Here is a 14,524-nt window from a genome sequence, read left to right on the forward strand (position 1 = left end):
TGTGATCTGTTTCTTCTTACAGTCTATGGTTTCTTCTCAGTTTTTTTTTTTTTTGGGAATAATTTTGAAATTCTTATCTTAATTCATATTTTTCTGTTCTACTGCTGAACCCTTTAATATCTTATCATGATTTGTGTCGCCCTGCAGAACTGAAGCATGAGATTCTGGTGTGGAGGCAGACAGCCCATCGCATTAACCCTGCCAGCCGAGAGGAGACTGCCGTCAAGTGTCTTCTCATGCAGAAGGTGCTCAATCTGGAAAGCCTTCTGCGCAAGCAACTCAAGACCTTCCAGAGGTGATACACTCATGCTCAGTCCATTCTTTTCATCGTCTGTCTGGTTAAAATGGAAGCTGTCTGTCTACACCGATGCACAAAGAGTGTTTTAAAGGGAAAAAAAACCCTTTATGAATTTGATCAATTTCTGCCAATCTCATGTTAATCTTGAGTACCTATTGAGTAGTATTGCATCATTTATATCTCTGAAGAGTCTTTAGTTTGATCAGATTAATAAAAGACAGATATGCTGTATTGAGTCTCTCCGAAAACAGCTGAGCTCCTGGAGGCGTGCCTTGCAGCACTGCCGATGGCTTCCGTAACCTGATCTTGCACGTTGATGGGTGTGCGCTTGCTCTCGCTTTGGTTGATGTGTGTGCACGCTCTTCCGGGAGAAGTGCCCAAGGAATTCCACCCTTTTTGACATCATACAGGGCCATACTAAAAAAACAAAACAAAAAAAAACTTTCTGAAATGTATACAAAAAAAGGAGTGTATTTGGCGCAGAAATATTCTGTCAGAAATCCAACTATTTTTTTTTTCAAACTTTCGTCATGTTTATCATGAGAATCCAACTCTTTAACAGTGTTAATAAGTCAGAATGCATGAAATAGCATTAGTCATCCCCTTTAAAATCATGGATTTTTTGGTTCTTGTTTCAATGGCTGATTTTTTTCCCACTTTTTTCACTTGTGTTGTCTAAATTTCATGAGGATAGTGGAAACAAATTGAAGAAAACAAATTAAGCTACACTTATATTCAAGATCAGAGCATGACATTAACACTCGCCAAATGCGTGTGGATTTCAGCAATGGCATATAACGCAGTCATTCCTACTAGCCACCTTGGTGGGTTGAAATTTACATATAATATAATTTATAATTTACGTATAAATTGTTATCAAAAGTGTTGTCAAAAATATAGATTTTTTGATACAGATCAATGCTGAAATATCTGAAATGCTTCCAATGCTCATTTTTTTGCTGAATAGACATACAATACCAGCTCCGCTTTCTTAATCTCTCATCGCTGCGACATTGAGTTGACACACAAACCCGCCTCTACTCACTCACTTGTTTCATTTGCTTTTCGTGAATATTGGTGTTACAGGGCTTAAATGTCGGCGTGGGATTGTGCATAGTTTTACTCATTCCTGCAGATTTTATGCACACACCCAAAAGTGTGCGCACATAAAGTCACCTCTCAGTACTAAAGATTTCCTTTTCACTGCTTGTTGTGTTTAAACAGTCAAAAACACACAAAAAAGAATGTCATAATGCCAGTCTTGGCGAGTATTCACGTAAACACAGTCAGGTATGTTTTAAGTGAACATAAACATGTGCAGCAGTATAATGGATCTGTATGTCAGGCCTTACCTGCTGCCAAATTATGAGATAATATTAAAAATATCTATGTGACCGTTTTCCCCCATAGTATCGATGACAAAATTGTGGTCAGTGAAAATGCTGAGTGGCTAATAACTTTGGAAAACCACTAGCCACAGTGGTGAGCAAAAAAGTTAATGTCAAGCCATCCAAGATACATTCTCAAAGTCTCAAGCCTTAAAATATACAGTCATTTTGATATTGAAAAACGTATTAAGATAATTGTCTTGGTATCAGATCACTTGAAAACACTTCAGGTCCAAAATATAGGCCTATCCATTCCCACTGCATGACACCCTGTCCCACCTGTTGTGTCTGACAGTAGCACATGCCCAGATGCACTAATGAAAAATAATGAACCTGTAAAAAAAAAAAAAAAAAAAGGTAGGTATTTGTTCTCAATTGTGTAGGCCCTCTAAAGTTATTGTAGAGAGCTGACATTTTAATCAAGCAGAATAATTGTGTTCTCAACAGTATCTTATATATTTTTTTGTTATCATAAATGTTTCTTTGAACTAAAGAAATTGGATTAGTTCTGCTTGTGATTTTGTGGGTCTTGTGGTTTGCTTTGATGAGAGAATGATCACAGAAGCCATTTATAGCCCCACATGCTGAGTAGAAAAGGTTTGTGGTGACCACATGAAGTCATCTCTTCTTTTCATTTGCAGATGTCCATGCTGGCTGAAAGAATGTATTAACACACTCCATTCTGTTTTCTTCCTTTATTTTCACAGGCAAATATCACAGGAAGACAAAAACTGGGAGCAAAATATTCAAGAACTGCAAAAAAAGGTAAAACAAGGCTGCATTAAGATTAAGTGTTGTACCTCTCTGCTAACCCTGCCTCTTTACGATGTTATTTTATTAATTGAGAAGAAACTTCCAGTGGAGTAAAGCGTTTATCACTGGTTCTCAAATAAACAAATGTATTCATTCATTTTGTACAAAAATAAACAAATTGTCCTTAACACATTTACAAACAAATTTACATGTATTAATGTAAAATAATATTACTATTAACTGCATACGTATGACTTTGACTTTATAGGGAAATTTAAAAAAAAAAAAATTGCATAAACAACTGCAGAAGTGTGTACAATGTTTATAGTTTTGTTACTAAACATCAATTAATATTGCATGGTTTTATATTTGATTAGTAGCCAATAATTCACTGAAACATATTGTGGTTAGGACACTTTATCTTTAGGCTTGTTGAAGTTTAATCTGAATGGAATGTACTGTTTAAGGTTATGTTGTATTAAATACCTTTTATTGGAGTTTAATTGGACACATGACCTTTGATGTCATAAACAAAAGATGCTTCGATGTTCTTTCACAGCATTTCTTCCCTTGTAAAAGTTCACCTGAAAAGCTAACTATTTACCATTGCGTGATTAGAATTATAATATTTGCAATTTAGCATTGTTTTTTTTTTTACACTCCCATAAGTGATCCAATTTGAACAGACCTGTGGATTGCAACCCATCAGAAACTCTGGTTTAGAGGGCATAGTTATTAGACATGTTTATTTCTGTCTTGTCTCTAAAACGCATCTTTCATGGTCTTTTATAGCACAGAATAACTGACAAAATCCTCCTGGTCAAGTGTCTGACTGTCCTTGGATTGGTCATCTTTATGTTCTTCCTGAACTCTTTTGTTCCTGCCATACATCTGGATCTGGGTAAGAGAGAGACAAACAAGGACATAAATAATCAGGCTTCATCCGTTTCTATTGCTGAACTGGCCCTGCTGTTTAACACCTTACATTGTAATTATGAGGGCTTGTTTCCTCTCTGTTTAAGCAGAGGAAATGGAATCACAAGAATACGTTGCTATTTTGAAAATTATCAAAAAATTATGATATTAGGGTTCATAGAATAAAAATAGAGAAACAAACGTTATTCTAATAAAGCTTGGCACATCCTCCCATGATCTAATTGGTGCGTGTATAAATCCGTCAATGTGTTGATGCGGTAATTGTTTGCAGCTGGGCTTTAAATGTAGAAAGAGACACAAATGCAAAGCCACAACAATGGCGTAGCGTGAGATTAAATAAGACAGCTAGTATTACTCACCCCAAAATAAGTCTTTTATTTCTGTTTTAATTTTTTTCCTTCCCACCACACAGACATCCTTTTTGCTCTAGCTTGGTCGAACTGGTTAATAGACATGTTATTACACGGTGAATGAGATGTCAATTACTGATAGAAATGAAATTGAGAACTTCAACAAACATTATTAGTGGGTACGAGTTGATCAATCAGAAAATGCCTGACCACACAGCTCTCTTATTGTTCGGGTCTGATTGTGTATTGATAATCAATTCTCACTTGTGGACAGTTTGATCTTATGGAGGCATGACACATGAATATTACTTTCAAAATGATCATAATTAACATCTCTTCATCAATACAAAATCATGTTTTGATGGTTTCCACAGCTGTTTACATAATTATTTGGCACCGATCGCAAAAATAATCACTGTACATTTCATTAAAAAAAAAAAAAAACCCCAGTGTGGTTCTGCTTTCAAATTCTTCTCAGTTCCTCCTCCTGATCAAAACCAGGGTCGTCCAGCATGGGTTGCAAATGACTGTCATTAGACTTTCATTAGGTTGACACATCACCACTCCGTTTGACCTTTTATATTGATTATTTAATCATGGGCGAGGATACAGTGTGCCTGCTGGAGAGCAATGAAGCACACAGGATACACTGCGCTCACAGAGCACCGCACGACTTTCCAACAAAAAGCACATTTGTGACAATTAAATGATTCTTAGGCCCCAAGGCCATCCATTTCCCAGAAAAAAATATGTAATTACAATTTGATTATTCTATAATTGACTAGAGAACATTAGCACATTTCTATGAACAACATTAGCAGTAACAGTGCATCTGGGGAGTTTTCACGATTTTAAGTCACTCAAAGAGTGTTAAGAGAAAAAAAGGCTTTGAATGGTAATCTCTATAGGTTCTATAGTAGGAAATATATCAATTATATCCTCATTGTGCCTTTACTCTGAAAGTAAAGTTATTTAGATGCTCTTAAAAAAGTTTTTTAGAATACATCATGCTACATTTAATTTAAGAATCTTGTGTTAATCATTATTTGGTTATGTGGTTAGAGGTCAACATTTGTCAAGTCATTTTTTGTTTTTGTTGCAGTAAACAGTACTTATTGATTTGACTGTTGTCTCGGAATATACCGACACTTAGTGCAGTGGATACAGTATTACAAAAAAATAAAATAAAAAAAATCGGAAATTGTAATTTAGCATGGGAGAAATACTTTATTCATAGTCAGTCATGATTAATTCATTCCAATGTAAAATAAAGCAGCTTTAGGCTATACAGTAGATATGTCTTGAGTTTAAACATGTACTGCGGAACTCTTGCCTCTCTAACACCATCAACTTTACTTTTAACATCGGTTGTGATGCATCTGAAGGTATGCATATTGAGTTTTGGTCATTTTTAACCAAAAACTTTTCCGTACTGTGACTATGAAGTATTATTAATTTATTTAAATTTAGATAACATTTCATTTAAAGGGGTGATGAACTGAGAAATCAAATTTTCCTTGAGCTTTTAACATCTAAGAGGTCGTCATATTATAAGAATATCCTGTAAGTTTCAGAACTGAAAACGTCCTTGTTAGTCCAATAAAAGCTTTTATTGACACCAGCCCCAGCAAACGACTTTTTTTTCAAAGTGGGGAACTATGACGTCAAAGAGGATAAAACACGACCCTCGCAGAAGAAGATCAACGCCTACTTCAACATGGCCGGTTTAGCCCCACCCACCGATTCACGCATTACACGCACAGCTAAATAACATACGCCTACCTCGTGATGACAAACCGGATCGAGCTACCGAGCGATACAAAATATTGAGCAGTGCCTTGTGGAAGAAGACAGTCGCTGCATATGCTTCCTCTGGATTCCAATAGGATTTAATGGATAAACTTTATTTTTAATGACGTTCCAGCTGATGAGGTAAAACATTGTCCGTCTGTTGGCTTCATTTCACTGAGGATTGTTTTGTAAGCAAGACTGGATTTGCGATTAAGAGTAAAGAATGGTGCTGTGCCGTCTATATTGGATCTGACAGGAATTGTGCAACACACGGACTCTGGGCCGAACATGTATGGAAGAATCATTCCGGTTGCCATTTTACAACATTGGATGTTTTCAAAACAATTTCCCCCAAGTGCATCGACGAGTGAGTTGAAACCCATTATAATATGCAAAACTGTTTACTTCCAAGTCTTCAGTGCGAGACGCCCATAAAACACAAGCATTTTTCAGCTAGGCTCAAAACTAGGTTACAAAATAGCCTATTACTTATTCATTTTGATGTTTTTGAATGCAAAAAAACAAGCGAACGTCATAAGTTGACCTCAGACAACAATATAATAAAATTTAAAAAGTCAGTTCGTGACCCCTTTGATATCTGGAACACATGCATATTGGATATTACTAATGTATCTCAGCTCTTGATATACTGTAGTCATTTATTTATAAATAACTAAATTAAAAAAATAAGACATAATTTATCTCCTGGGAAGTACAAAAGCTGTACCACCAAATAATGAATGAGGAAACAGAGGAAGATTAATCAAAGTAGAAAACACACAACAGCTCATTTCTTTTTGGAAGATCCACAGAGAGAGAGAGAGGGTTCTTTATAAAAGGGTGCTTGTGAAAACACATTTGCTTTAAAAAGAAGAACATGATGAGGTGGTGTTTGTGTCTCACTCAACGGTCTGGAATGCCTGTGTTGTTTTGGGTATGATGAATGAGCCTCCAAGGTTTCTTTCTTTGCAAACTTCTTTTAATTGCAGAGCCCTTTTCTCTCTCTTTTTCTTTCTCATTTTTCTGCTCTGTTTGTGCTGTGCACTGCTGAAGGCTCCCAATTCCTCCCCCATCTTCAGTTGGATGCCGTGAGGGAACACTGAAGCAGAAAGCAAATCAAAAGTTACTTTTTTTTGGATTGTGTTGTGACAAAACCGTCCCAATGCCAGTGTGGAAGAATTCTGGGATTCATTTCACAACAAGCATGAGCTACAGTGCTTGTGTGTGTGTGTGTGTGTGTGTGTGTGTGTGTGTGCCATCCAAATCGTTGAGCATAATTTACTCTTCGAGAAAAGGATGCTTGTATCTAAAAAAAGTGTTTTAAAGTCAGATGATCTGTCTGTCTGGTGGTGAATTGTGAATTACGTGTTGTTACTTTTCTCTGGAGAAAAAAAAAACTAACGGTATCCAACTGATGTGAAAGTTAACGTGAAAGTTTTCATGTTGTGTTTGACCCCAAATTCTACTTAATGCATCAAAAATATACTTATAATCAAAGGTGGACAAAGTACACAACTTCCTTACATGAGTGAAAGTACAGATACTACTAGTAAAATATTAAATATATAAAAAATATTTAAATATAAAATATTAAATAATAAAATATTAATATTAAACATTATAGTCAAGTAAAGTACAGATACCCAAAAAGTGTGTACTGAAGTTAAGTATTCAAGTAAATGTAATTTGTCAGTCTCCACCTTTTCTTAAAATTTAAGTATTAAGTTGATTGTCCTTGATTTTTATAATCTTATAAGAACAAACTTTATAATCACAGTCTCAAAGAGATTAAAGCTTCATTATTTTCATTCTCCTAGGTTTTCATTAGATGAGAGGATATTCAGACTCTGATGGGAAACTGGAGTTTGATTTTGGAACTACAATTATTTTAAAATATCCATTTTGGGTATAAACCAAAAATGATAGTGCATTTCATTTTATAACAGCAAGGGTCAGAGTCTTATTTTTACAGTTAATTTCAACTTGTATTACGTAGCAGTTATGTATTAAAATTGCATCCTGATTGCAAAAATTGACATTACATTTTTTTTTTGACTTTGAGATTCCCATAACCAGTTACAAAACTTTGTCTTCCATCATTTGGATATTCCCAACAACATTGCCTTTTATGATCTCTGCCTTGTTTAAATCAACCATCATTACCAACCCACCACAATTACAGTACATCTGTTTCCTCTCTGACTGCATCTGAACCCTTCTCTGTCTTTTTCTGTTTTCTCTTCCTGTCTTCTTTGACTCTTCCTCTGTTCATCCTCCTTCTCATCCCTTATTAAATGATTTCCCACAGGCAATCTCTAGCACTCACCTGTTTAATCAAATTTTGTTTGAATTGGAAACACTGTCTCCAATATGATTTATAGCATAGGCCTATCATTTTGTTTCAGTATTTACTGACCAGGGTTGGTCATAATCCCAAAGCATGTGTGCGTGCATGAGGTGTTTTGTGATAAATGTGGAAAGCATGAATAATAATGGTTTGACCATTGTCCAGGTTTTTTATTCATTTATTATTGAGGCACTTCACTTACTGGCATCGCTGGATGGAGTTCAAAGCCTCTGTCTGGTTAACAGGAATAGCCTTTCTGGTGGAAGTGGGGTCTTTAGATAATTGCTCAGTAATTCACTATTCTGCTTTGAGTGGTGTGGGTTAGATTTTGAGTTGACATTTATGGCTCTTTCTGATGTCACAATAATAGTGAGAATGGTGAGTTTTTCATGAATGCAAAGTTTATGCAGGCTAATAACGAAATTAAAATATCTTCCTTCACCTTTGGAGGAACATTCTTGCACACAATTATCCTTACTGGGCTTAAATTTAAAGAGCATTGGTACAAAATGTTATGGATGACCTCACTTTGCTCGGCCCAAGCAGTGGGTTTTGCTTTAGGACCCCAAAAAGTTCTTGTTTATCGACTTAATAAATAATAATAAACTGTCTTAAAGGGGACCTATTGTGTTTTTTACATTTTAAACTTTCTTTAGTGTGTAATGTTGCTGTTTGAGCTTGAAAAAGGTCTGCAAAGTTCTAACGCACAATCCACTCCAAAGGGAGTTATTCTCTTTATCAGTATGCGCACTGTTTCTGAACTCCATCAAACGCCTTGATTGTAGTCTCGACTTTTCTTCGTCAAGTACATATCACAATAATCCTCATTTAAATATTTCCAGGCCAAGGCAAACGTAAAAACGAGGTGGTTGAGTCTGATTGAGGTGTGTTAATAGTGTGTTGAACATTGCGGTTATTGTAAGGGTGTGACATTTCCGAAACATGATCAAAGTGGTTGACCAATCACAGCACAATGGTCCAGCCGACCAATCAGAGCACATTGTGCTTTTTCGGAAAGAGGGGCTTCATAGAGACGGCATAATATCGCCTCTTTAAAATCAAATTTTGTAGTTGACTCATTTTAACTTTTTTTCAATGCGTGTATTTTCAACGCATTCTCATCCTTTAGCGTCATATAGAACGCTATATGACAAAAACGGCGCTATACTACGCACATGGCACCCATTATCGTTAATATAACACGTGCTGTGATGGTTAGGTTTAGGTGTCGGGTAGGGTAGGGTAGTCTCATATTACGCTAAAGGATTTATGACGCCTTGGGTTCGCGTGAATATTAACGATAAAGGGTGCCATGTGCGTAGTATAGCGCCGTTTTGTCATATAGCGTTCTATGTGACGCTAAAGGATGAGAGCGGGCTGGTATTTTAATGTTGGCACCTTGTTATGCTCAATTTTACCATGTAACTAATACATTTATGCCAAAATATCAACAAATATAAACATTTTTATATGTTTAATAATTTTCATTTAATTTGATTGTTTGCATTAATCATTTTTTCCCCATACCTTTGACCCATTTTTTTGATTGTGGCACCCCAGTTGAGAACCACTTCCAATGAGCCCCTTGGTGGTCACAAAACCTGGTTTCCTGAGTGTCCACCAGACAAAGGGCCTGTCTTGATATATGATAATTTAATTTTGACCCCAAAGCTTTGATGGTGTATATGTGACCATCTGTTCAAAACATGCGGTTTCAAGGACTGAACTTGTCAGAGTCTGCACTACGCGTTCCTGTTTTTAAATCAAGGCCCAAATGCACTCATATACCCCGCACCAATCGAACACCATAAACTGTTCAAGGTCTCATATTTGTATTCTTTGTACATTGAGGAGTTATATTCAATGGAAATATCAATACTGCATTAACAAATACATGCAAAATAACAAGAAATTACATTTTCCCTTTCACTGCTTTGTCTTGATAAATGATGACAATCCGTGTACTCGGGAATAATATTTCCTGGAACCATTTTACCTGGATGCTCTTCTTGTATAATGAATGTCCTCTTAATGGTTGCTCCTGTAAAACACAACCTAGAGATGATAATCTACTACTTGCACTTAAATACGTTTCAAAATCTGATCTTACTGCTTGTAAATGTTTCTCCCAGTATGTAAGCATTCATTAACTGCACTTATGGCTTCTGTTCGTTTGTCGTAACATTTGCAGCATGTCATTTTTTTTTTTTAATGTTCAACATCAAAGAGTTGCGTGTAATATGTAGGTCCAGGAATAAAGCCTGGATTTCTGTGGCTATTATAGTAAAGGTCAAAGGCTGACATGTGACGCATTACTTGTGCACAGCCCTGATCTCTAAATGGCATGCTTATTATGATGGACTTCCACCACCGCATGTGATGCAGCAGTATAACACTGGCCCACGTCCTGCCGTATTATCAGTCTCGCTTTAGTGACTCACACATTTTGTTCCTATCTGACATCACATGGTGCATGTATTTATTCCAAGAGGCTTCTGGGAAACGGTACATCAGCTAGTCTGTGCAATCATTGTTAATGTCCTTTTTAATTTCACCTCCATTCTTGGTAGATTTTTCAGATTGATATTACTTTTTTGCTATGATATTTACTGTTGAACGTTCATATGAAAATATATATATATGAAAATGTATATTTTTGAAAAATGTTTACTTTTTTAAATTCCCACCAAAACCCACTGACTATTTATGGACAAAACGATCTTTAAAATATTCTGTTCATCAAAGAACTAAAAAAAAGTATCACTCTTTCCACAAAGATATTAAGCAGCACCACTTTTTTCAACATTGATAGTAAAGGAAAGTAAACTGACACATTTATGTTCTGTTCCGTTGTAGTTGCAATTCCCATCGTTTATTTAGACTGAGGTAATAAGATCAGTGTCGAACACATCACAGAAGCCTTTAATGAAGACGATCCAGTTACTGGCTTAGGCCTATTATTCTTACACCCTGACAACCCGTAGTCCATTGTGGCGTTGCAGAATTCCTGTGGTGTCAGTATATCGATGTGCAGAGCGTTTATGAGTCTGTTTGTGAGGTGGCTGGACTGTGTTTCTAATTGAATGCCGCTGTTTGGTCTCTCTCCCACTGACTGAGGTTTTGTGTGAGTGGAATACTAGATTTAGGACCACTGTGGTCGGCTGATTAGAATGTGTTTGTGGTCATGGGAAGGCAAGATAGATAGAGGCATAACATATGATTGATGCATTGCATTAACTACCGGTCGGCTGTTTTCCAGGATTCCATTATCTTAAATCCTTTACGTGCTACAACAGGAAGTAAAATTGCAGTTGTGTTCAAAGTGTTCTCGGTTCTTTTCCAGTGATCTTGGCTTGATGTACTGTTTTGTCCCTCAGGTTGGATCGCTATCTTGGGGGCTCTGTGGTTACTGGTGCTGGCTGACATTCAAGACTTTGAGATCATACTTCACAGAGTGGAATGGGCCACCCTGTTGTTCTTTGCTGCTCTTTTTGTGCTTATGGAGGTATGGTAATGCTCACAAACTGCACACAGACATGCTTAACCCTCTGGGGTCTAATGTGATTTTGGGGTCCTTGAGATGTTTTGACATGCCCTGACATTTGTGCTTTTTTTTCGTTTGCTTACAAACATATTAATGGCACAGGTGAAATTATGCTATTTAGCACAAACAGGGCTACCATAATATGTGAGCAACATGTATGTACATTTTTGTATTTTTAAGAGAATATTGTTTATGCATGGTTATTGACAAAAAAAAGTTTCTGAAATAAGGAAACTTTATTTACTGAAACTTTATTTACTGAACATACTGAATATCTGCCCACAAGACTTTTGACTAATGGAAGTTGTCGAGTTTTTGCTTCAAAATGACCTGAAAATCATCCTGCCTAATCATTCACATAAAACAATAGATTTTTTTTAAATTGTGAAAATTTAAATTAAATTAAAATAAATTTAATCATATATATATAAATGAAAGTCAAAAGCACACTTTGTCATAACTGGAAACAAATCCTGTTCAAATAGGTTATTGGTTCAAAGATATAGTTGGAGACATCTTGAAAAGAAAATTGTCTTTTTACATAAATATCTTTAAAAAGTATTATTTTTTACAGTAGGCCAATACATTTTATCATACATATTTCAAAGTTAAGGATTCATTATTTTGATATAGCTTGCTTTTGAACAAATACTATGTCTATAACAGTTGATTAGTTTATTTTTGACAAAAAATACTATATATTTTTTATAGTTTATTTAACAGCATAAACTGTCCAACAAAAGCTTATAGATGTCTATTTTATAGTAAAATCTTTATAATCTAGCCAAAACTAGTTGACAAAATGTTGTCATTACAGACACTGTTTTGTATCGCGATTAGAGCAAATCTCAGTAGGCTAGCAATTTAGTTTGGATGTGTTCATGAAAAAACAAAGTTTACTAATGCAGGAGCGAGAGTGAATGAACGCACAGATGCAATGTACATCTAGTAAACAACAAAGAAATATTTAATTGTGCATATAATAGTGTGTTATGTTTATTTTTATGCATCACATTCTTTACTAAAGAGCGAGAAAGAGGGTGACTTAGAGATTGGAAGTCTAAGTAAGGGAAAAGTTAGCATGTCAGCAGCGTAAATGCTGGGTTTGCTGTTTGTGTTGGTTTAATCCTTTGTTTTGTTAGGAAGAGAGTATTCACACAGGGAAGACCACCCCTTGGGCCCAGTGGGGAGCTTAATGCTTCTCCAAGATAAACTGTTTGCCCTATAAAGCAGAGTCAGCATTTACAATCACTTATAGTGTCCACCACAAGCAGCTAGACAAAAAATAGATGAATTTTGACATCACACTTCCATTGTTTAAAGAATGGAAAATCAGGACTGTCAGATTAAATGTCTATTGTTTAGTTTTTTTGGTCTATGGCTTTATTTTCTCTTTGGTTTATTTAAAGGCATTAGCCCAGCTGCAGCTCATCGACTACATTGGGGAGCAGACAGCATTGTTGATAAAAGTGAGTATTTGCTTTTTTATATATATATTTCCAGAAATATACGGAATCCAGGAATCTCCAGGGGTTTATAGTACCAACAATGGTTTTATACTTCTCTATTGTTTTAAATAAATAGTTATAATTCTCCATTGTTTTTAGTTTGATTTTCATTTTCGATGCTTCAAGGATTTGTTTTTCTTTCCCTCATTGAAATACACAGTCTTGTACTTTTGTTTTTTCGTCTGATTTTCAAAAAAAATAAAAAAATCTTGCTTCATATTAAATTTATAATGATGTGATGAATATAAAGGAATAAATAGGACAAATCCAAGGCCCCTGAAAAAGTACACCATAATTCTAAGAGCACTGTACACTGAACACTGTAAACCGGTCAAATGAACCTCATTAAAAAATGTGGCTGGCTGAAATTATTGTTATCTTTTTGATCCAGTAGTGGGGCTGTGTTAAGTCATAAATAGAGAGATTTCACTGGCCTGGAAGTGTCCAGCTTTGCCTGGCTGGCGATCACACTCTGATGGACCCGTCAGCTTGTGTTTGGTGTGTGGGCCTTTTACAATCACCGTAATTATTCGTGACAGGTGCTGCTGTGGAGCTCTCATGCATTCAATCCAATCATCAGCACCAGAACCCCTAAAATCTGACCATGTACAGTAGATAAACAACCATAGAGAAGAATAATGGGGAAACGACTGAAACAAATCCACGTTTTAATAAAAAGCGTCCGTACATGCATATAAAACAGCGTTACGGTGTTTTTTTCACAGATAATATCAGGATGAAAAACAGGCATATGGTTAGAAAGTGTGTTTATTTTTGCTTGTGTACATTTATGGTGTTGTGTTTTGGTTTATGAAAGCAACAGACCGTGAAATAATGAATTCAATGTGACTGTGTCATGAACACATTGTCTGCAAGCCTCCCACCTTTGTGTTGGCATCTATAGGCCTTGTGACTGACAGAGAGATGGGGTTTGTGTATGTGTGTGTTTGGTTGTGACATATTTTATTGTTATCTTCTCTCCCAGGCAGTGCCAGAGGATGAGCGGTTGGCCATCGCCATCATTTTGGTCATGTGGGTCTCAGCGCTGGCCTCCTCTCTTATAGACAACATTCCCTTCACTGCCACTATGGTAAGAAACACACGCACTCTGTCAATTATTTGCTCATAAACCAAAGATAAGACAAAACTAGCTCTAAAATCACACTATCTTCTCCATTATATTTAACTTTTTATTTTTAAGGTTGCATCGGCACATTCAATTTAACTCCTGCAAACAAAGTAAAATGTAGAAGACGGGAGCTGTTGTGCATTTATAAATTAATTAGAAATCTGTTTTTTCAAATAGTTTTAGAGCTTGTCACGCTGCAGGACACTGCTGTCACTGCTTGTCATGTCGTGTCAACTGCCCATGTTCTGTTGACAAATAGGTGAAAATGTGTCCCTGGTGCATTTTATCCTCTATACGTGTGAGGAACAGTATAGTGAGTGATGATGTGCTATCAGAGCAGTGCATGAATCATGTGTATCATGAAGGAACACGTGCTGTGAGCTGATATGATGAACATGCCACCAAACAGACAGAGCTGTGCTGCCAATCGCTCACTGCCAAATGAGCAGAAGGGAAGAATGCAGGGCAGATGAAGAGACA

The 14,524-nt window shown here is 36.2% G+C and overlaps 1 protein-coding gene across 1 annotated transcript in view; it reads left to right on the plus strand.

Annotated features, from left to right (window-relative positions):
* Positions 1 to 14,524, plus strand: part of oca2 (oculocutaneous albinism II) — an 85,347-nt gene that overhangs the window by 44,641 nt on the left and 26,182 nt on the right. Inside the window, exons 15-20 of the mRNA XM_089134256.1 lie at positions 148 to 295; positions 2,394 to 2,451; positions 3,232 to 3,340; positions 11,241 to 11,368; positions 12,817 to 12,876; positions 13,901 to 14,005. Coding sequence (XP_088990382.1) covers positions 148 to 295; positions 2,394 to 2,451; positions 3,232 to 3,340; positions 11,241 to 11,368; positions 12,817 to 12,876; positions 13,901 to 14,005 — 608 coding nt within the window. The remainder of the gene's footprint in view (positions 1 to 147; positions 296 to 2,393; positions 2,452 to 3,231; positions 3,341 to 11,240; positions 11,369 to 12,816; positions 12,877 to 13,900; positions 14,006 to 14,524) is intronic.

The sequence above is a fragment of the Pimephales promelas genome, chromosome 8, assembly GCF_988280905.1.
Source record: "Pimephales promelas chromosome 8, fPimPro1.hap1.1, whole genome shotgun sequence".
Taxonomy (NCBI): Eukaryota; Metazoa; Chordata; class Actinopteri; order Cypriniformes; family Leuciscidae; genus Pimephales; species Pimephales promelas.